General features: G+C 50.3%; 11 protein-coding genes across 11 annotated transcripts; 5 read left to right on the top strand and 6 right to left on the bottom strand.

The window, feature by feature from the left end:
- Window positions 1-160: 160 nt before the first annotated feature.
- On the bottom strand, window positions 161-3,553 carry BBBOND_0107970 (RNA helicase, putative; the record flags this gene model as incomplete). Its single annotated transcript, XM_012911231.1, has 1 exon — window positions 161-3,553. The coding sequence occupies one exon, from the start codon at window positions 3,551-3,553 to the stop codon at window positions 161-163; it is 3,393 nt and encodes a 1,130-aa protein (XP_012766685.1).
- A 514-nt stretch (window positions 3,554-4,067) lies between these two features.
- On the bottom strand, window positions 4,068-4,790 carry BBBOND_0107960 (SNARE protein, putative; the record flags this gene model as incomplete). The annotated part of the gene is made up of 3 exons (XM_012911230.1): window positions 4,068-4,394; window positions 4,432-4,602; window positions 4,638-4,790. The coding sequence occupies 3 exons, from the start codon at window positions 4,788-4,790 to the stop codon at window positions 4,068-4,070; spliced, it is 651 nt and encodes a 216-aa protein (XP_012766684.1).
- Window positions 4,791-5,044: 254 nt separating this feature from the next.
- BBBOND_0107950 (platelet-derived growth factor-associated protein, putative) lies at window positions 5,045-5,683 on the top strand (the record flags this gene model as incomplete). The annotated part of the gene is made up of 5 exons (XM_012911229.1): window positions 5,045-5,230; window positions 5,267-5,314; window positions 5,352-5,483; window positions 5,518-5,567; window positions 5,605-5,683. The coding sequence occupies 5 exons, from the start codon at window positions 5,045-5,047 to the stop codon at window positions 5,681-5,683; spliced, it is 495 nt and encodes a 164-aa protein (XP_012766683.1).
- An 860-nt stretch (window positions 5,684-6,543) lies between these two features.
- On the top strand, window positions 6,544-7,605 carry BBBOND_0107940 (RAP-1 related antigen (RRA), putative; the record flags this gene model as incomplete). The annotated part of the gene is made up of 1 exon (XM_012911228.1): window positions 6,544-7,605. The coding sequence occupies one exon, from the start codon at window positions 6,544-6,546 to the stop codon at window positions 7,603-7,605; it is 1,062 nt and encodes a 353-aa protein (XP_012766682.1).
- A 666-nt stretch (window positions 7,606-8,271) lies between these two features.
- On the bottom strand, window positions 8,272-9,666 carry BBBOND_0107930 (bromodomain/ankyrin repeat containing protein, putative; the record flags this gene model as incomplete). Its single annotated transcript, XM_012911227.1, has 1 exon — window positions 8,272-9,666. One exon carries the CDS (start codon window positions 9,664-9,666, stop codon window positions 8,272-8,274), a length of 1,395 nt encoding a protein of 464 aa, XP_012766681.1.
- Window positions 9,667-10,926: 1,260 nt separating this feature from the next.
- Window positions 10,927-11,316, bottom strand: BBBOND_0107920 (hypothetical protein; the record flags this gene model as incomplete). The annotated part of the gene is made up of 1 exon (XM_012911226.1): window positions 10,927-11,316. The coding sequence occupies one exon, from the start codon at window positions 11,314-11,316 to the stop codon at window positions 10,927-10,929; it is 390 nt and encodes a 129-aa protein (XP_012766680.1).
- Window positions 11,317-13,925: 2,609 nt separating this feature from the next.
- Window positions 13,926-14,684, top strand: BBBOND_0107910 (hypothetical protein; the record flags this gene model as incomplete). The annotated part of the gene is made up of 1 exon (XM_012911225.1): window positions 13,926-14,684. One exon carries the CDS (start codon window positions 13,926-13,928, stop codon window positions 14,682-14,684), a length of 759 nt encoding a protein of 252 aa, XP_012766679.1.
- A 663-nt stretch (window positions 14,685-15,347) lies between these two features.
- BBBOND_0107900 (hypothetical protein, conserved) lies at window positions 15,348-15,926 on the bottom strand (the record flags this gene model as incomplete). The annotated part of the gene is made up of 3 exons (XM_012911224.1): window positions 15,348-15,436; window positions 15,555-15,616; window positions 15,733-15,926. 3 exons carry the CDS (start codon window positions 15,924-15,926, stop codon window positions 15,348-15,350), a joined length of 345 nt encoding a protein of 114 aa, XP_012766678.1.
- A 478-nt stretch (window positions 15,927-16,404) lies between these two features.
- On the top strand, window positions 16,405-18,109 carry BBBOND_0107890 (PRY domain containing protein, putative; the record flags this gene model as incomplete). Its single annotated transcript, XM_012911223.1, has 5 exons — window positions 16,405-16,548; window positions 16,736-17,039; window positions 17,102-17,781; window positions 17,822-17,933; window positions 17,970-18,109. The coding sequence occupies 5 exons, from the start codon at window positions 16,405-16,407 to the stop codon at window positions 18,107-18,109; spliced, it is 1,380 nt and encodes a 459-aa protein (XP_012766677.1).
- BBBOND_0107880 (hypothetical protein, conserved) lies at window positions 18,110-18,702 on the bottom strand (the record flags this gene model as incomplete). Its single annotated transcript, XM_012911222.1, has 2 exons — window positions 18,110-18,256; window positions 18,604-18,702. The coding sequence occupies 2 exons, from the start codon at window positions 18,700-18,702 to the stop codon at window positions 18,110-18,112; spliced, it is 246 nt and encodes an 81-aa protein (XP_012766676.1).
- A 156-nt stretch (window positions 18,703-18,858) lies between these two features.
- BBBOND_0107870 (cyclin-dependent kinase-related kinase, putative) lies at window positions 18,859-20,236 on the top strand (the record flags this gene model as incomplete). The annotated part of the gene is given in 3 exon segments (XM_012911221.1): window positions 18,859-18,983; window positions 19,287-20,124; window positions 20,141-20,236. 3 exon segments carry the CDS (start codon window positions 18,859-18,861, stop codon window positions 20,234-20,236), a joined length of 1,059 nt encoding a protein of 352 aa, XP_012766675.1.
- Window positions 20,237-20,326: the final 90 nt, after the last annotated feature.

Below are 20,326 nucleotides of genomic sequence, written 5' to 3'. Positions count from 1 at the left end.
AACGCGTCCTGTTTGCCCGTAGGACCAAATGCCAAATCTTGCAATTGCCGCGTTTACAAATTCAAAACGGCACCGGGGATGAAAACATTACTTAAACGCCCTTGCGTTGCGTGTGGTGTCGCGCATTAATAATCAAATGTGTGACGTGGATAGCGCCGCGCTACACCTGGGTTGCGCCGTACACCCTGTCTTCCCTGATGCTCCTGAATGCCTCTTCCACAGCCTGGTGATCCGCGTGTCCAGCACGAATTATTCCTCGGAACTCGTGCAGCAGGAAATTTGCATCTTGCTGGCTGGCGGCGAGGAACGTTGCACGGCTGCTCACGCGTGAGCGCCGTAACGCCAGTAGGAGGGTCGCCAGTGGCCCTTTGGCCTTTGTTGGTGCCAGGAAATCCGCTTCGCTCACAATAAGCGCCCCTGAGAACTGCCTCAGCGCGGGGAACACGTTGCCCAGGCAGAGCTGCTGTGCAAACGTTCTCGTTGCCAACGGGTGGTCAGGGTTCAACGCCGCTTTTGCGATGCCCAGCGGGAACTCCAGTGGCGCATAAACCTTGTTGACGAATGCTTCCACGCAGTCGTGCTCGGCGTTGTACCTGGGCGGCAGCGCCTTGTGGATGCTGTTGGCAACTATCATCGGCGACCGCAGTGTACAGATCGTTGCAGCGTCGGTGGGCAGCACGTCTTGCATCTTGATCTTCTCGTCGCCCACCAGCCCGACGTAAACGACGCATTCGGGCTTGTGGCGGGAGTATGTCCGCGGCAGGAATACGTCCCTACGCAGCGCGGTTAGGGCGCTCGTGCGGTACGCGTTGGTGGCAGCCGCATGGGCGTCATTGGACAACCGGCTCGCGTGCACCGCCACCTTGTCCACGAGACACTCCACAATCGCGGCTTCGATAATTTGCTTCGCGCTGCGGTTGGGCGTTGACAGTGGGCCGCTCCAGTCAGCGTCGAGGTGCTGCGCTTGGCTGCCCAACGACGCCCGCACTGCACGGTACAGCTGCTCCGCTTGCTGGAACACCTCGCGCAAAAGACGCTCGTTTATGTCGTACTGGCTGCAGAAGGACGATCCGCCGTTGCCGGTTGTCTGGGAGTACCTGCAGCAAATCCATATGAACAACTCAACATCGCTTCTCAGCGACGGTATTGGCTTCCGGTTGTCGTCCCCCCCAGGGATGCGCGGGTTTACCAAATTAGCGGCGCCAAAAGATAGCGCCGAAATCACGCAGCAGGCCGTTCGCAGATCGTCGGCGTTTGCGCCCCTCGACACCACCGAGTAAAGCATCTTGCCGAAGCGAGGGTGGAGCGGCAGCAGCGCAAGGTAGCGTCCCAGTTGCGTTATGCGCGCAGCACGTATCCGCTCTAAAACCTCGTAAGACGTCTTGTAGGGGTAGGAGGGCGGTATTTTGAACGGGTTGGCCGTGACCTCGTTCTGCGCGCTGTGCCGGCTTTCAGCCAGTTGGCGCGGCGTTTCGATTGCACCCAGTGCAGCGAGCGCCTGCAGCGCCGACCTGATGTTGTCCAGCGGAGGGGGCGTCAGGAACGGGAAGTCGTACGGGTTCTCTATTCCTATTGCCGATAATAGCAAAATGGTCGATTCGAGGTTGCAATTGGCTATCTCTACGGGGGAGTAGTCGTCGAACAGCGTCTCGTAAGTGCTGCTGGTGTACTGGCGGTAGCAATGGCCGCTGCCCACCCTGCCTGCACGCCCAGAGCGTTGACCGGCGGATGCCTTGCTGATGTCACAAACCACGAAACGGGACACGCCTCTCGAAATGTCGTCCACCCGGCGTTTCTCCTTCCCGCAGTCGACGACGTACCTGATATTGGGCAGTGTAATGGCCGTTTCTGCCACGTTTGTGGACAGTATCACGACGCGTTCGTTGTCAGACGGCAACGTGAATGCCGTCATCTGAGCATCCATGGTCTGTGAAGCGTGCATCACCACGACCCGTAACGTTCCGGCTCCAGCTCCGGAACCGTGCCACTTGATGTCGGACAGACGTTTGTAGTTCCTGCTCAAAACCTCCAGCTCGACGTGGTAGGCCTTCTCTGCTTCGTCCTCCGGCTCCGTGTCGGAATCACCGGTGATGACCCTCCGGGATGATTCCGCATCCAGATGACCCTCGTCCTCGGCAACGTCACCAATGTCATCCTTGTCAGTTACCTGACCCCTGTTGGCGCCATCTTCTTCATCTTTGCTCTCTTTGAGATCAGTTTCTGCATTTGAGTATTTAGAGGGGTCCGGTCGATCGCCTGATGATGTGCTGTCTGACACAGTTGTCGATCGATCGTTTTCACTTAACGCTACCATATTATGGTCGCCTGTTTCCGTCGTTATGCCATGTATATGGATTTGGACGCCCGATTCACCACCCCTTTCTTGTACAGAATCTGCATCTTGGTTTTCGTCGTTCGCCACCGGTGCTGCGTCCGTAGCAACAGCGTCCAGTCCTTCAGCCTTTTCGTCACTGCCATCCGCACCCGGTTGTTTTTCCTTATTACCGCTATCATTATCATCATTGTACATATTATCATCACCGCTATCATCCTTGTTACTACTGCGACGCCCTTGCTCATCCTCCGTGTCACTGTCGCTCTCCAGCTCAAATATTGCGTCGTCGTCGTCGGGCTCTTCTGGCTGTTGCGTTGCGGCACTGGGAGCCGCCGATGCACGTTGCTCGTACGGCGACAGCAACCGCTTCAGCCGATACAGTTCGTCCTTGCCCGTGAGGAACACAAGGACGCTGCCCGGTGGTAACCGCTGATGGATTTTAAGCACCTTGTCCTGTGCGTCGGCGACGTAATCACGGACACTCCTGCGGGCGAAATGGATGGTGTTTCGCTTGAATTCCGTTGCGATATGCAGGTGCGCAACTTTGCCGTTGAAAATTTTAGCCTCAAGAAAATCTTCGGCGCGGATGGTCGCTGACATTATGACCAGTTTCAGGGGCTGGACACCAGGGACGCCAGCTTCGAACTGTTCGCGCCTAACCTGCACCACACGCGACAGTACGCCTATTAAAATGTCACAGTTCAGGTTCCGCTCGTGCGCCTCGTCGATGATGATCACGCTGTAGCGGGTGCACAAGAGGTCCTCCTTGATCTCCTGCAGGAGAATGCCGTCAGTCATGAACTTTATTTTGCAGAGCCGCTGGTTGAACCCCCTGTTGAAGCGGTACTGGTAGCCAACAAGCGTTTTCGAATTGAGCTCCAGCGACACCTGCTGGTACAGCGCCAGGCAGGCAACACGCCTGACCTGCGTCACCCCGATAATCCCGTCGTCAGTGCACAGCCCATTTTCGTATAGGAACTGCGGCACCTGCGTCGACTTGCCGCAACCAGTGTCGCCCGTTATGACCACGATGTCGTTGTGCTTCACCGCATCGACTATCTCCTGCTCCATCATGCAGGCAGGTAGTTTGATACGTCGCCGTTCCACCTCTAGCAGGCGCTCCACGTGCACTACATTGTACTCGGGCTCCCTGCGCGTTGGAGCAGTGTCCGAGTGCGCCCTTTTGGCCCTCTTGGCACTTTTCGACGACTTCGCCATCCTCGATACTGCGATATGCTGACTACGGCCCACACATCCAGCAGAAGGTCGGTAAAATGCAATCTCACGGATGTCCTAACGTAGAGTGGGCGGTGTCAACAGGACGGCGCGATCGCAAGCAAGCTGCAACTAGGGGATTCCTGCCGCAGGTTGATCTTCTCAAAACGTGCTACCTATTGGCATGGCCACTACTTTGATGCTAAAATAATGTTCGCAATAGTAATGTTTTTCGTACAACATAGCGAAAATTTCTGCTGGCTCATGGAAGAGCGAAGCAGCACTGGCTGTCGACGGGACAGCAGCATAACCGCCGGGTCCCGTAGATCACCAGCTGTTGATAGACACCTTCCAGTTTGACTGAACCATTCGAATTGCGTACGATGTACTCAATATACGACTCCGTTGAAAGCTAACTTACGAGGCCCAAACCTTTGATTGGCCTCAACCAAACGACCGCTGAGGCCTCTACACACCGATGTAAAACTGCGATAAACATTAGAGCCCTTATGTTACACTATAGAACAATCACGAGAATCAATATAATGGTGAGCACGACGATGTAAAACGTCAGTCGTCCCTTGCTGCTGCGCTCGATCATCGCTGCGAGCGCTGCTCTGTTGCGTGACACCAAGGTATGTGAGGTGTCCATCGCGTTCTCGAGGTCACCCAGTAGGTCGTTATGGTAGTCGACTTCCTCCTTGATGTGGGTGCTGATGCTGTGTATTGCGCCTGCGGTCGAATCCAGCATCTCCAGCTCGTTGTCCTGAGCTCGCATCATCGAGTTCCGATAGTTGTAGAGCTCTTCGCGTGACATGTGGTCGAGTTGGCGCTTTGGAGTCATCTGATCAGCGTAATGAGAATTGATTACATGCACCAACCGGTTGCGCAGCAGGGAGCGACGCATGGTTTCCTGCTGGACTCAGGACCCCTTCTAATTCCTGGTACGAGCGCTTGATGCCGTCCAGCTGTTCTCTGCGCGCGTCAAGGTCCGCAGGGGGCACCGTTCCGCTTGACATGTCACGGAGCGTCAGCTCTAGGTTTGCTATGGTCTGCGACATGGTAGAGATGCTAAACCTCCACACACCTTTCTCAAAGAGTCCAGCTTCGCACGCATGATAGTGCCATAGGTGTGTCTGTCGCCCGGGTCCGTTTTGCGCGAGAACTGCTCGGCGCAGTCGCCTGCTGCCGTGATGAGCGACAGGGCGTTCCTGACGTCAAGATCCCAAAGGCCGTCCATTGTGATGAGAAGCGATAACTGATGCCCCGGCGGCCTAATGGCGTCATATCCGCGGAGCAGGTGCAGTAACACCGCTCTGTCACCTGTGTCGGGGCGTAGCAGGAGTTTCACGCCGACTCAAGGTGTAACGCTCGACAACCACTTGTATTACACGACGCAAAAAATTCTGGCGCGCAATAAATTATACATAAGCGCTATTGAAATAGTTGCGAATCATTTGCCACGAGTAGTCGAGCTTTTGGTGTTTGGTCACGATGCAACGCAAGCGAGGCAGCTCTAAGAAGTACACCGCGAAGGGAAGGTCGCGCTACGTCGCCACCGAGGAGGAGATCATCGCAAGAAATGCTGAAGTTGCGGGGAGTGGGTCGAGTGAGGAGCTGACCGACGAGGAAGCTGAGGAATCGCAGCCTCAGGTGCTGAGACCACCCAGGCGTGACGAGGTATGGCCGCAAAAATTTATTCTAACATCTTGCCAGCCCGAGAATGACGACGATGACTCCTCGGAGGAGGATTCGAGTGATGATGTGAGTGCGCCGCGCCAATGCCGTCATGACTGTGCAGAGCAGTTCCAGCGAGTTTGAGATATGCAACCCCAACCGGAGTGCGCGTCCCATTGAGAAGACCGGCGTCGTGGAACTAAGCCGGCGTGAACGCGAGGAGTTGCAGCGGCAGAATTTCGAGAGGCAGAAGATGGTACGTGCAAAGGGATATGTTCACATTGCTGCAGACGCTTATGGCGCAGGGCAAACTGAAGTCAGCTCAGGCCGACCTCGCAAGGTAATCGTGATTGTCATGCAAAACATACATCTTGCAGATTGGCTGAGATTCGCAAGCAGCGGGAGGCGGCAATGGCTCGAAAAATGGAGCAGATGTCGTTGAAAGGAAAGGATTAGACTTAAACACGGAATCAAATTGTAAAACGTAATTCTATGCTGGAAATTTGTCAGTTTGAACCGGTATGAGAGCTTTGATCACACCACGCGATAGACAGCTGTACTCCTGGACGGCAAAGGGGCCACGGATTACGCAATTCCGCCGTTCCGTGCTTAATGGAACGAAAATTCGCTCTATCACATCCTTCTTGTGTTTGTAGCGCCTTGCAATTCATGTCATTAATGTAACCAATATTAGACAAACATACACACTAGGTAGATTCGCTCGACAGGTGTGGTTGCGGCGCCAAACACATTACGCACATCTATAACTAACTTTTCGTAACATGCGAAACCATATAAGGTGATAAACTAGTTACTCAGGCAGCATGAAGATGGGCGCCTTGGGTGGTGTGTAAAACTGAATGTGTTACATGTGGACCCGCGCTCTACCATTTCCCATCAAGAAGCAACATAACAAACAATGACCATTCCTCTGTATTATATGAGGACATTTTGGTCTATCAGCCACTTATTATATGGGTGCTGTTGTTGCATCGCGATGCCGAGGCAACAACTAATATCGGCGATAATATTTGAGCTCAACGCAATGACGCGTAACGCTTGATATTTTGCAAGAGCGGTGCAGCCGTGTGTTTTAGTATGGCAGTAAGATGTCTGACTGCTTTGCTCGTCGCACTTCGCTGCACCGAGGTGTCTATCTTTTATGCGACTCAGGCTGATGAATCTCTACGGCAGTTCCCCGGGCGAACGCACTTACACATATAGATAATAATCACGATTTTCGTGTATTTTAGTCTTCTGACGTGGATTGTATCCGCACAACGACCCAGGCAACAATAGACACGACTCGATCCATCATGAAGGTGCAGCGGTCGTTAGCGCTTTGCTTGAGCGCCCTGTTCATTGGCGCCGTATCGGTCGTTAAACAATCAGCGGCGGTGCGTAATGCAGTGCGTACGCAGATACCTCTCACCGCGTTGTTCTCTAAGGTCATGCACAAAATCAACCCGGGAGTTGGCAACGTAGACCACGAACAGATAATCAAGGAGCGTTTGGTGGAGATCGCAATGGCCGAGGATGCCGTAGAAGAACGTGTCTGCGAGCGTTTCGCTGACAAGGATGCCTGCCAAGAATCCGTGCAGCGTTACCTTGCTCGCTGCCGCGATGGCAAGTGCATGAAGTTGGACCAGGAGTTGCACCCGTTGCAAGACGCTGAGCCGACCATCCACCTCCCCAATACATACCAGCTGGAGGCTGCTTTCCGGTTGTTCGCGCTGTTGGTGGCCGACTACCGTGCGGAGAACGGAGTTGAGCGCATCAAGGTTAAAAGCAAAATGAAGAGCAACCTGTATCGCATATTCATGAAAACTCTGGTGCACTACAACTCGTCCTTCAAAAGGCTGAACGCTACGGACACTTTCCTGAGTCGTTACCTTTCCACGGCCACGTTGTACTACAAGACCTACACGACGCTTGAGCCCCTGCGTACCGCGCTGCAGAACTTCTCGTCCATCGCTCGCTACCTCTGCGGGAAGCGCATTCGCATGACCCTCGAGGAAATCGTGAGGCACACCGCTAACGGCGCGGTCAAGAAGACGTCGGCTAAATACGTTGTGCTAAAGACGGCGGACTTCTCGGACTACATGGAGCAGCAGACGAACGGCTATGAGTACTTCTCTCACCACTACGCCAACATGACGATGGACACGCTTCTCAAGACGATGTCGGACATTGTCATAGAATCGCAGAAGCCCTGGTATGTGCGCATGATGCGCTGGTCGATGCAGCGTGTGGCCATCAAGCTGGCCAAGAATCCCATGTCCGGCGGCCTCTTGACAGACATGTGGCACGAGTGGGAGCTGTTCAAAGTACGTTCAAAGGCGCACCGCTTCGAAAACTTCGTTGGACCGATAGCGTAGGGTGCCTAACGGTTACGTGCTGCCGACTCTGTGAGTTGGTGTTACTGTACGATGTGGCAATAAGCTGACATGATTCTAGTTTCGATGTGAGCATAGACGAGGTTAAACCTGGATATGCTGGAGAATATGTGCCGCGAGGCACATACGCTGGAGCTTTGGCCAGCTGTGTAAAACGCGCAGCAGATTGACTGTCAACTGCGTTGACCCATAATGCGTCTCGCATCTGCAAGGAACGGTGTAGGCGACAAACGTTCTGTGTTATCTTCACCATTGCTGATACCGAGATGACTTGGTATGGACCGAGGTGTGACAACCGTCACTTACGCGCTACCACCAAGAGTGGCGGGGGGCATTCGACCTTGGAAGATCGTTTCCGTCGTCGTGGAGCCACGAAACACTTCGTGGTTATCTTCACACACAACGGGACGAAATGAAGGATCGACTTCAGGACGATAGCCATGCCATTCAGCACGTCAGCCAACTAGAAACAGTGCTTTAATGAATAGAGGTTCACTCCTGTGCCCTTGTGCAGCTGGAGCACCGGTTGCGGCGACTGACGTTATGTATGACATATGACCTCGATTTATAAACAAGTTTTGTCAAAATAGTGTAACTCGCCATTTGATGTACATGTTCGTGGGGAACACAGTTTGGCTAACCGCGGTTTTATGATGCCGCTTCTGCAGGGACTTCATTGGATTCCACGTACTGGTTTGCCGTCTCAAGCAGCTCATTGAGCTTGTCGTGCTTATTTATGAACGCTTCGAAATCCAGCTCCTTGAGCTGCTCCTTGAAGAAGGTCTCGATGTTACGGCCAACCTGCGCGACCCAGGTGTCCGGCTTGTTGTATTTGAAGCAGTTGTCGAACACCAGCTGGCAGTCCTCGACAAACTCCTTCGGGCTCGTGTAGACGTTCTTCTTTATTTTGCTCCTGATGCACGAATACGATATCGGCTTCTTGACGATGTCGAAATAATCCGGACAGTTCTGCTTCTTGGGGTCGACTGGCCTCTCGAACACGTAGCCACCCTCTTGCTTGCCCATCATCGATAGAAGGTTAAGGCCGATTTGATGCCACTGCTTGACCAAGGGGTTCCTCAGTGTCGAGAGCGGAGCGAACGGCGCAGTTTTGTCCCAAGTGGCGAGCTCGGGGAATCGCAATTCGAACTCGCGAATCTTTACTAGCGGCGCATCCACCCATAGATTAGCATCGTCCTCGAATGGCCTGAACTGAAGCCTATACTTCCGCGGCTTGCCAGCCTCCTTCACCACCACCGGCACTCCAGACTTGATCTCATCCGCGGTGGAGGCGCTCTGCAACAGCCCCTGCACATCCGCAGGGTCAGTGAGCGGCCGCTTGACGTGTTGTGACTCCGACTTGGACATGCTTTTCAACAAGTTGACGATTTCAGTTTGGTTCTTGAGCTTGGCGAACGTTATAGCTTGTCGCCGCTGTGCGTCCTTCAAGTTGTAATTAATTCCGTGTTTGATGAGGACCTTAACTGCCTCCATACGGCCGTCCCTTGCGGCGTAGAAGAGGCAGTTTTGCTTATTGGTGTCGACAAGGTTGACATCGGCTTTGCATGCGATAAGTGCCTCCAGCGTTTCGTGATGCCCCTCTCTGGAGGCATAGAAGAGGCAGGTTTGGCCGAGTCGGTCCTGGTGGTTGGGGTCGCATCCATTTTGCGCAAGGAACTCGCAAAACTTGCTCCAGCCATCTCTCGCTGCGTAGAAGAGCGCCGTTTGCCCCATGAGGTCGACGTGGTTGGCATCGACAAGTTTGTATTCCGTGATAAGCATTTTTGCGATTTCTAGGGCCTCATCTTCCGTTTTTCTGGAGAGCTGGCACAGGGGTGTTATGCGCGTGTTGGGCTCCACGAGCGAATTCTTTTTGTTCATATACTCCTCCGACACCAGCAGCTCCGGGTTGCTTTCGAGGTGTTCTGCGCTGCAGTCCGAAAAGTCCCGCTCCAGCACCTCACGCATTGTCTGCACACCATCGGCGCCTATAGCTTGGACCAGCGGGCTCTTGATGTAGGATTCCGCGTAAACAGTGGCCATCTTCGTGTATTGAGCGTCGACAGCGTCCGGCCTAGTGCCGACTCGAACGAAACAGCTGAGTCACCAAACACCGCCTTTCAACCAACGCTGTACAGATGCAATACGGCCATGCGCCCTCAGTCGAGGGTTATATAACCGGTCGACGCCTCCGTCTCCCTGTGGCGCACCGTGTAACTTTTCACCTGAGGTAACGGCATCCACCACGGTAACGCTGTGTTCGATTGCAAGTCGATAGATATGCTTCGCAGCGCATAACAACGATGCCACGTCTTCGCCTTAATTGGCCCCTCGTCAGACGCGGCGCCAGTGGTGAGAAGGCTGCATAATCTGCGACGTTGTTAACAAGCCATGGCGCGCGCCATCCACTCGCTAGTCTGTTTTTGCGTGCTTCCTAATTTTTGCAGTTCAGACCGCCGCTTCGCTCGTCGCTACAAGAGCTCTACGCCGCGAAGGCAGCCCCCGCGTCGTGGGTCGCGTGTACCACCTATGCATCCACGAACCTCTTGCCATAGAATGTCACCACTAATCACTCCAAGCAATGCACAAAAGTGAATATATGGTAGAAAATACTAACGTCACGTACTATTTTCCTTTTTGCGCCATTAGTCGCATTTTTCGGGTCGACTTCAGAGTTTTTATTATTCGTGCATATTATGACTGGCATCGCTCGTGATGGTTCTTAGTGCGTTTTTGAGTGAAAATTTGGCGACTATGCTGGAGGTTGATAAATGGTTCACATTTGCCGTGTCGTGTCTACTCCCAGTGCACATGGTTGAAATAAGCGTCTAATTATGCATACGGTAGTAGCATTGGCAAAGCTGCTCAATGTGCCCATTAAGACATGGCTTGTAAGCTGCTAGCCGTTGTTTGTGAAAAATAAAACTCGCCAGTTGCAGATAGCGGCAACGGTCATGCAAGTTATCTGCTTTCAGCCGAAGGGGTGCAAAACAGATCATATCCAATTAGACTTCTAAATGCACAGATCTCGTTACGTGTGATTTTATCCATCCGTTACACAGCTGCCGCTTTGAGGCGGTACAGATGCGGACACCCTTAGGCCAGCGTTGGCAGCGTGAACGCTGCATGATAACGGCTACATGTGATGCTGTAACAGGCTGTCTATTGCTGTTATACGCATTGATTTTAGCGCAATATGTAATTGAAACCTTTATGAAAGACAACGAACTACAGATTAAGACTCTCATTCGGAGTTAATGGAAGGCAACGTATATTAAATTTAAATACCAAACCAGAACACTTTCAAGCAAGTACGTAACGTCCGGGGCCACGGGTGCGGCAATCAGCGCCTACTGGAAGCCCAGCTGCGAACAGGCTCTGGCACATAAAGTCATGCTTGGAGAGCTTGATCGGCCTGTCGTCCTCGTAGGGTCCTGACCCCGATTGGGTAAAACCGGCGAGCTGCTGATCGTAATCTAGGATTGAACCTGCATATTTGTTGTATAAAGCATTAAATGTTTTACCTTCGTGGGCATTGTGACCCATCCTACTGTCATAGTCAGAACCACGGAATGCCGATGTGCCAGAGAAGTGCTTGCGGGCTTTCTCCAGCGTCATCGTGCCGGCGTTAACCTGCTCATGTAGGAAAAAGGAGAGTAGGAAGAGGAAAAGAATGCGGTAAAAGGCGGCCATTTTTACCTTGAGCGTACCAGACAGCTCACTTTGAAACCTTAAACAGCGAAGAGCAACGTACAAAAGCGTTGTACCTGTTGAAGACGCTGTATCTTAAATACAGCACTAAATGTATGGATTTTTTTATTATTATGGTGCACGACTTCGTACGCGATCCAAGATGATAGTCGGGATTCCGTGTTGAAGCTGCATGGCGGAGTGGGTTACAAGGGACCCTCCACACACTCTTCCGCGTCCAATATGAGCCAGATATTCATGTCACAATGGTCCAAGCAGCATAGTCAGTTATTTAAATTAGCCAAGGCGTTGGATTCCTGAAGCTGCGTGAGCCTTTGGACGCGACGCCCGCAAGCAAGCATGTATGTGATTGACGTGTCAGACTAGGTTCACGTTCATATTTATGGTACAACGCGCGCAATAATTTGCGTAGCATACGCACGGCTCGGTTGCGGTTTTGTCTGACGATGTCTAATCTACCTTCCGTTGAGCTGAACACAACTGGTCTCGCTGGGAGTTTAAGTTAACAAACATTTTCGAGTTTTTGTTAATAAAACGACGCAGTTATCATCTTATATCATGTAATTCAACAATGTTTCTATCAGACACTACTAATGCAGTGGATTCTCATTATTCACTGTGCCAGCAGAATTATCCCCTCACAGCTTGGTTGCTGCTACCTCAATAGTCGCATACAAGATGAGATGGGCTTCATGAGTGTTACGAACCATTCACAAGTCACAGATTTGCTGGTTTTAATGGCGTTCTAGACGTACCTATCCTATATACAACCCCGTGAAAAGAATATCCGTGGTCGGATGGCAGGTTTATCGTTGGGTAATTATTTCAACGCCTTCACCACTTCGCCGCACGTTTACAGGATTTTTTAGATGTGCAGCATCATTTACTGTTCCCTGTTGAGCCGTGTAGGCCGTCACCAGCTTCACGATCGAGGTTTTCAAAAAAAGGCAACGGTGTAAATGGTTAGGTTAATTTCCAGAACCAATTCCTGCAACAAATTAAACCACGTTATTTACTTGCGAAATATATGCACTAATGACAACTGTTTTTACTTCCGGAGTGTGACTACTTATTAAAATTCACATTGCTGAGTTGACGGCTTGCCAAACTTTCGGCCAGTCGAACGGTGCAAAGCATTAATAAAGCGACGATTTAATGTTTCCTGTACCCATGTGTACGGCATGTTTGATGTGCGTATCATATCAAATTAACAATGGAATCTGAATCCATGTATTTACCGGTACTACACGACAGCCGTAGTGCGCATCAGCATCAACATCGTTGATAGTAGCATCGTGACATTTTATTAAAACCTGCCTTAAAAAATACATTTGTGAATATGCGATACGTGCGCACACACGATGCCTATAGCCACCGAAAAACAAGAATATGATATAACATGTGGGAGTCCGTCTGAACCTTTACTCATGAGCTGATGTGTTGTTCTATCCCACCAGATTCAACGGTATGATAAGCGAATACTTCATGTGCATAACAAAGGTATTATCTCTACAGGTTTAAAACATACCTGTTTATAACACTCACATTCTATAATAAAACAAAGCTGTACCTCACGCGTTGGACAAAAGTGCAACGTGGCACACAGCCACAACGCATTTCAAGCAATTTGTAGAAGCAAATGATGGCTTATATACATTATAAGGCCGAATATGCATGTATATGAAGTTATATCTGAAGCGAATGTCGCTTTTTATGTAGCTACCTCTAAGGTTAGGTCGGCAGCGGAATTGCTGCATTCCACCCGCCCATTAACGCTGTCGTATCGTTTCCAACTATCATCTAATTTAGCCATCAAAATCAAAACAAACTGAACGTTTGCACGTCGTTTAGGTGAGGAAAATTTTAACAACATATCGTTCAGATTTTACCACAGAAATGCATGGTAGTTCCGCCTACGCAGAAATTTATCGCAGAAACTATTAAACGTGGCAAAACAGCATTGCAGCAGATTAACTGTGCACGATACAACTCAGTATGAGCGTCGCTCGTTGGGCGTATTGACATCTAACAGATCAGAACCACGGGATTCTGGTTCCACGTTAGGCGACGAGGGGAAACTCCGAAGTTACTGAATCAGTGCTGTGTTAGTGACGGCGTCGACGTCTAATCGAAGTTTCATGGCGTGCCTATGGTTCATAAGCTGGGTGATGTATAGACTGTCCCACGTGACAAACACGGGGCGTTCAAACTGCAATACCACCCTCATACCATCGCAACTTATAAATATTCACGCGTCACTGGAAATTATGATGCGTATATAGCCTGGATATATACCAAAATAGCGTACGCCGATGACATGCGTTCTTGATATTGCATGCCAGTTTAGGATATGGATCCAACTATTGTGGGGAAACATGTATCACGGTGCCTTGACCTTGTGTTCCGCTGCCGCACACGTGGCTCTGCTCGTCTATATAAGACGGGTTTTCACCATATTTAATAGCACAGTGTGCTTTTCCGCGACAACTGAACGGCTGGCGTTATACGCTGCTGACTGTAGAAGGGAGCTGTTAGCTAAGAGACACAAATCGTGCGATACACAAACCGCATAGTTTAGCATATCATTAAAAATGGTGTACAATTCGTTAACCGAGATTCCTCGTAACGTGAAGGAGTGCTTTGATTGGCTGATTGCCGTCAAGGGATCCTCTAGGTTTAACACGCAAGCTTTAGGTTTCGCGCTTCACAATTTCCTTGTAGACATGCCTGTTGGTTTGACGCGTGTACCATCGCTGGAAATGGTTAAGCGGTTTGCGAAGGGGTTCCTGGAACAAAAAGAGCTTAAGCAAGAACCACACGTGACATGCCTGCTGGCTAAATACAGGAGCCCTATGAACAAGACCGATGGTATGGACATGAAACGTTTGTTCTGTTACAACGAAAGTGACTATGACAACGTCGTAAAATCCAAGAATATCAGCCGTGATGAAATGGCATCAATTGTAGCTCGTGTTGCAGGTAATTGTGAGAGATTTTTGAAACGTATCAAAACCCCTGCCCAATATGAATCTGCCTACAGTTCGGAAGCGACGTGGGAGGCGTCATGCGCGCTGAAACCGACGGAATGCGCAGCGATTTTGGTGGGTATTGCTCCGATGTTGTACGCAGGGCTCATCTCACTGTGGATTTCGAGCAATCCCGAACTTTTCGGAGAAGAAAAGAGTGTTAAGGAGAAGCGTTTGGGTAGAGTAATGAAAATTTTGGGTTTCGAAGAGCCTGGATGCCGCGAGGACCTTACTCGCATAAGTGTCCGCCAGGCGTTGGTCGATATGGATAAAGAAATCATAGAAAGAATCTACGAGATAGCTGGCTTCTGGGCATTCTACTAAGTAGGTAGCCCACGTCGACTACACACGCAGTTTGAAACAGCGATTTTGAGACCGTTTTCCGGTGAATTGGCGTTGTACGAATCCCAGATGATGCGAATGTTAAACGCAACAACGCCTCCTCGTCCAGGTATATTGTAGTCTCACGTAGAGCACATGGAATTTTAAAATAGTACAACAATCTCAACCAATATAAATTATTAGATTTTTTGCATCGCTTTTGTTGAAACCCTTCGGTTGCTTCCGGATGTAGTCTCCGACATCCTGTCAGCTTTCCCTGCCTTCACTCAGCTTCTCTCTTATAGAATTGCTTGTTGCGAGTAACGTATTGTAGCGTTGTAATATCCAGGGATTGTTCGTCAATTATACGCAAGTGCTACCGTGTATGCAGGGAGACGTATCCACATGTTGCATCGGAGCAGACATCGTTCTCGCACGTTGCCTTATACATGAAAAGCTGATTAACATGCTGCAGCCAAATCATACAATTATTCATACAACCAAACCATTCTAATTAACCAACACAGGCTACCTTTGTTTCAATGACCAACACATAGCGTATGCTTTAACAAAAGTAAACTTCTATTGTGCGCCTTTCTCGGAGCATGTGCTGAGTGGCGCTTTCCGATGCAGCGTAAATCCGATGAGGAGTGCGTTAATGGCTCTTCAAAACTTGTTATTCAGTCGTCTAACCTTGGCTACCTCGAGGTATTGTGCCAAGTTGGTGTAGCACGTGGTGCAAATTACCTTCAGACCTGCGCAGTCATTAACAGATGTTGACGGACGCTGTTTTTTGATACAATGATGACAGTGCGACTTTGTGCAAATGAAGCAACATCGAACAAAAGAAAAACAGAGATAAACAAAACTCACCTTCTTTGGACTCCCATTTAACTTTTGTCATGGTTTGCTTTATCTTGTCACATCGCCAACATCTGCAAAAGGTTGTTCCCCAAAACCACTAATTTAGGACAAAAACCCAACAACACCTAAGGCACGGAATTCCATGTTCAAATGCGTGACGAATTGTCATGGCTCTAAAACCACTTACAAAAATGACTGCAGTGATGGGTACTTGGCGACAGTGGCCTGGCTTGTTTGGAAAGAAGAGTCCAGATGCTTCTTAGGGTTCGGGTCAAACTTTTTAAGCAATTTGACTGCACGATTCTTATCCTTAAGCGAGGCCGTAGATGAAGAGAGGATTTGCAGAAGCTCGCTTTTTTTGTATTCGGTTTTCTTCGCCATATCGTGTAAAGGTCGTTGCTACAATGCTCATCAAAGGTCCCTTCGCATTGCACAACCCTTTCTTGAACAATGCGATCGCAGAACTACGCAGAAGGTATTCGTGTTTGACTACGTATCCGGTTGCTGCGCGCCTTCTACAATTTATTAATGGCGATTAGACCAATCACCTGCTAATGCGATACACATACACATATACATTAAATATTTAAGAGCAATCACTTTGTAAAACCCCCAATCGGCGTCAACCTCTCTTTCTAGCCGGTGTCTAGGGTCCGCACGCTATACGCGTCGACCTTCCATTTCAATAAAAAGAGTTGATAATACCTAACACATGACACACCTGAAAGTTCACGTATAAAATGCATACTAGGCTGTTTTATTAGATTGTTGTACTATAGGAATCTGCGTGGCCTTCGGCCGCTGTGCAGGTTCATCAGCGCCTTAGTGGTCTCAAAATTTTTTTCAACCCTACTCCGCAATGAATGAGCTTATTAGTATGCTATACGGGGCGGAGGAGTACCCGAAGCAGCTCAATGTCCGCATCCACCAGCATTACGTCAGGGTTCGTAAGGATCACTTGACTATCGAGTACAACGGCAAGGGGCGATACTGCGATCCAGGCGTGAGTTTGAGTTCATGCAATCACGTTTAGGTGGTGACGTACTTGATTTTGCGTATTGTGGTTTTTAATAATGCTAGAATGTAGTTAGGCAAAATTGTAAAATTGTACTTCAACATATTTTCGGAGTTGTTCATCTCATGCATTACCTTACGCAAACTGTATTGGAGTATTTCTAAATGCGTTGCAGTCTGTACAATCGGAATTGCCGGCTCCGAAGGATTGCGTTTTGTATTATTTCGAGGTGAATGTCGTGAGCAGCGAGAGCCCAGCTAAAGTTGTGGTGGGATTCTCGGATGGCAGCTACCACCTGAACCGATACCCAGGAAACGATCCATTTTCCGTCGGGTATCGTGGTGAGAACGGCCACGTCTCCCTTGGCAGCGGCAAGTGGGAGTCGTACGGGTCGGCCTACGAACAAGGCGACACTGTGGGTTGCGGCATAAACTACCTGAAGCAATGCTACTTTTTTACGCGCAACGGCAAATACCAGGGTAAGTGGGTGTCTTACTGTAGAGCTGCGCCATCAATCATGCTCGTTCTCACCACCATTCAGGTGAAGCTGGCAGATTACACCATTGCGACAACTTCCCTACTGTTGGGTTGGGTCAATTCGGGGACCACGTCACATGCAACTTCGTCGGTCCCTTCAAGTTCGATATCGCAAATGAATACCGCCGCGCGCTGGCCTCCGAGCAGAAGGAAATAAACGCGAAGCACGTAGACATGGAGTCATTGGATGTGTTGGTGTACTCGTATTTGCTCTACAGCGGCCACAAGAGGACTCTGGAGGCGTTCAGCAGGGAGCGAGGCGCGATCGCAGCCGATAGTGCAGCTGCTGCAACCATCGAGGATTGCGCAAGCACCGCCGCAGATGCATTGCAGGAGGAGGAGAATACCCCTGAAGAGGAGGGATCCGACGATGGATCAAACGACGAGATTTATGCCGAATCTATCTACATCACAGACGAAGTTTTTCTGCGTTTTGAGTCGTCGCTAGATGTGCGCCACAAGTTGTCGAATCTTGTGCTCTCAGGGCGTTCGTTCGACGCTTTACGTCTGCTGCATTCGGCCTACGTCGACGTGGACAAGCAGTCATTTTACTATTGCCGACTACTAACCCAGCACTTCCTGGAACTGGTGATGAACGGCCGCGTTGAGGAGGCCATCAGGTGGTTCAGGGGCGTCTACGATTTCAGCGTTAACAAATATCCTTGCTTCAAAAAGCTGCTTGAGGTTCGTTCAAGCATGTACACCGAAACATAACGCGTATTAGGAGACCATGGAAATTTTGTGTTACAAAGATGTAGAAGCTCACGCTGTTCGTGATTATTATGGCGCTCGGCGCCGTTTGTGCGTGGCACGTGAGATTAACGACCTAGCACACGGTAGGTTGCCACCGAATGCGGTCTACACTCGTGCAGGCTACGACTTTTGGAGGAACAGCCTGAGGGTGTTGGTGCAGTTCCTGACGATGGGTCGTCGTGACCTTCGCGTGAAACGTGGCTACAGCGGGCCGACGTATTCAGCGGCCTACATCTGTCAGCCTCTGGAAACCTTGTGACTATTTTATAATGGGCGGCTGCTGTCGTGCTTTGTATTCTTCGATTAATTTCTGCGATACATCCGGCCCTTCGGTTTGTATTTTGGGCGCAAAAGACAGTGATTCCATTGCAAGGCGCCTGCCGTCCTCGCTCTCTTCGAAGCGTTTCTGTCGCGGTTATGATGTATTGCGAGATACGTATATGCATGTGAAGCGGTCACGGTGCGATGCACCGTGTATGTAAACGGCATCGCTGAACGCCTTAATGCCAGTCAACAACAAAAACACAGATCACAGGACACAGTGGTAACTTATACGTTACCTGTGATGGGTTTTACAGCATCACAAATGTACGTTAGAACACCGTCCTGGTCTAGCCTTCCACAACGGCCACGCCTAGCGTAGGCATTGAAATTAAGGCAACGCAAGCGCACTAACAGCCACACATCCATGTAACATACAGTTTTAAGGATGCGCAGCACTCGAACAGATCGACAGTTGGACATCTAACTCACCAGTGCCTCGCGTCTTGTGAGCTTCAACCTGTAGGTCACGAAGGCGTATCCGAGAAATGCCGACGATCCCAGGAAGACCATGAACTTTTTGCAGGACATCGAGAACTGTCACGAAGATCGCTGTATATTCGTACGACTGCAGCCTTCGTGTGTGGTCGCTTTAGGCAAGTAAGCGTACATCAGAGGCCCGTCACTCGCGTTGACCATGTGTAAAAAAGATGTCTTTACTGGGATGTCGCACCGTATAACGTCGTAATGGAGTCTAAAGGCTCCGACGATGGTCCAGGTGACCTGGAGAAGCGGTTCAAACCGCTCGGGAAGCACCTTGGTGAGGGTACCTATGGTACCGTATCAATGTTTCTGGACACCCTTACTGGGAAGTAAGTTGATTATAGAGCCATTTGAAGTCGATGTGTACGTCGGTGTACGATGGAATGTGGTATAATGCGCAATACTATTACGACAACGCGCATCAACCTGCGCTTATAAGAACCGTTGTTATTTCACATTTGATTTGGAGGTTATGCTACATCGGATTCTATCTGTAGAACTGCTTCGTAGCTGTTTCTACTTTCTATATAATTGATTATCCAAATTAGCGCATGCGTAGCTCCGCTTTGTAATCGAACTACCTTCTCGTGTTGACGGTTTTGTACGTTTCGCCAGTTTCATCCCTCTATTAGGAATGTTGCCATAAAGAAGGTCAAGAACATCGAATGGAAGGGAGAGCGGCAGGTGGTGGGTATGGTGGGAATCCACTTCACCACGCTCCGTGAGCTGAAGGTGATGCGGGAGCTCCATCACCCGAACCTGATGGACGTGGTAGCCGTCTTCGTATCGCAGGGGTTCATCAACATCGTGATGAACCTGATGGCAGGGGACCTGAAGAAGGTCATTGATTCCAGGGTGCGGTTGACCGTGCCGCAGCAGAAGTGCATCATGTGGCAATTGCTGAAAGGCCTGGAGGAGTTGCACGCCAACTGCTTCGCGCACCGCGACCTGTCTCCGGCAAACGTATTCATCACTGACGGAGGGGTTTTGAAAATCGCAGATTTTGGCCTTGCCCGGAGGTGCGTGTACAGCCCGATGGTCCCTCCCACCACCAAGCGCATTAACCCGGCAGAGCTGGACAAGTACTGCGTCAGAGAGAAGATGACGTACCGTGTGGTTACGCTTTGGTATCGCAGTCCGGAACTCCTGCTTGGCGCCGAAGCGTACCACTTCGCCTGCGACCTGTGGTCTGTGGGCTGCATCTTCGCCGAGGTGTTGGATCATAAGCCCTTGTTTCCGGGAACCAATGAGATCGACCAGATCGGGCGCATATACAAGCTGCTTGGCACGCCGTCGGAAACGAACTGGCCCAATGCCATGAAACTCAAGCTGTATACGCCTTTCTCCGTGGAGCAGCCTAAGCAGCTCGATACGGTTATAAAGGGGCACACTCCTGAAGCTCTTGACCTCCTGCAACGCTTGCTGAAACTCGACCCGAACGAACGCATAACTGCCAAGGAGGTACGTCGCGTGGCTGGTTTCTAAGCATGTGCAGGCATTGGCACACGAGTACTTCACTACTCCGCCGCTGATGTGTAAGCCCGATCAGCTACCTTTCGACTTCGTTGCGGGGTACGTATAAGCTTGTGAAGTTGATGTTTTGTAGGAAGAAACCGCTTCAGAACGTAAAGGTGGAACCAGAGGTCAAGACTGAGTAGACCTTGCAGCCAAT

The sequence above is a fragment of the Babesia bigemina genome (genome assembly GCF_000981445.1).
Source record: "Babesia bigemina genome assembly Bbig001, chromosome : I".
NCBI lineage: Eukaryota > Apicomplexa > Aconoidasida > Piroplasmida > Babesiidae > Babesia > Babesia bigemina.
Note: the sequence above shows the minus strand (reverse complement) of the source record. Positions and strands in the feature narration are given on the sequence as shown.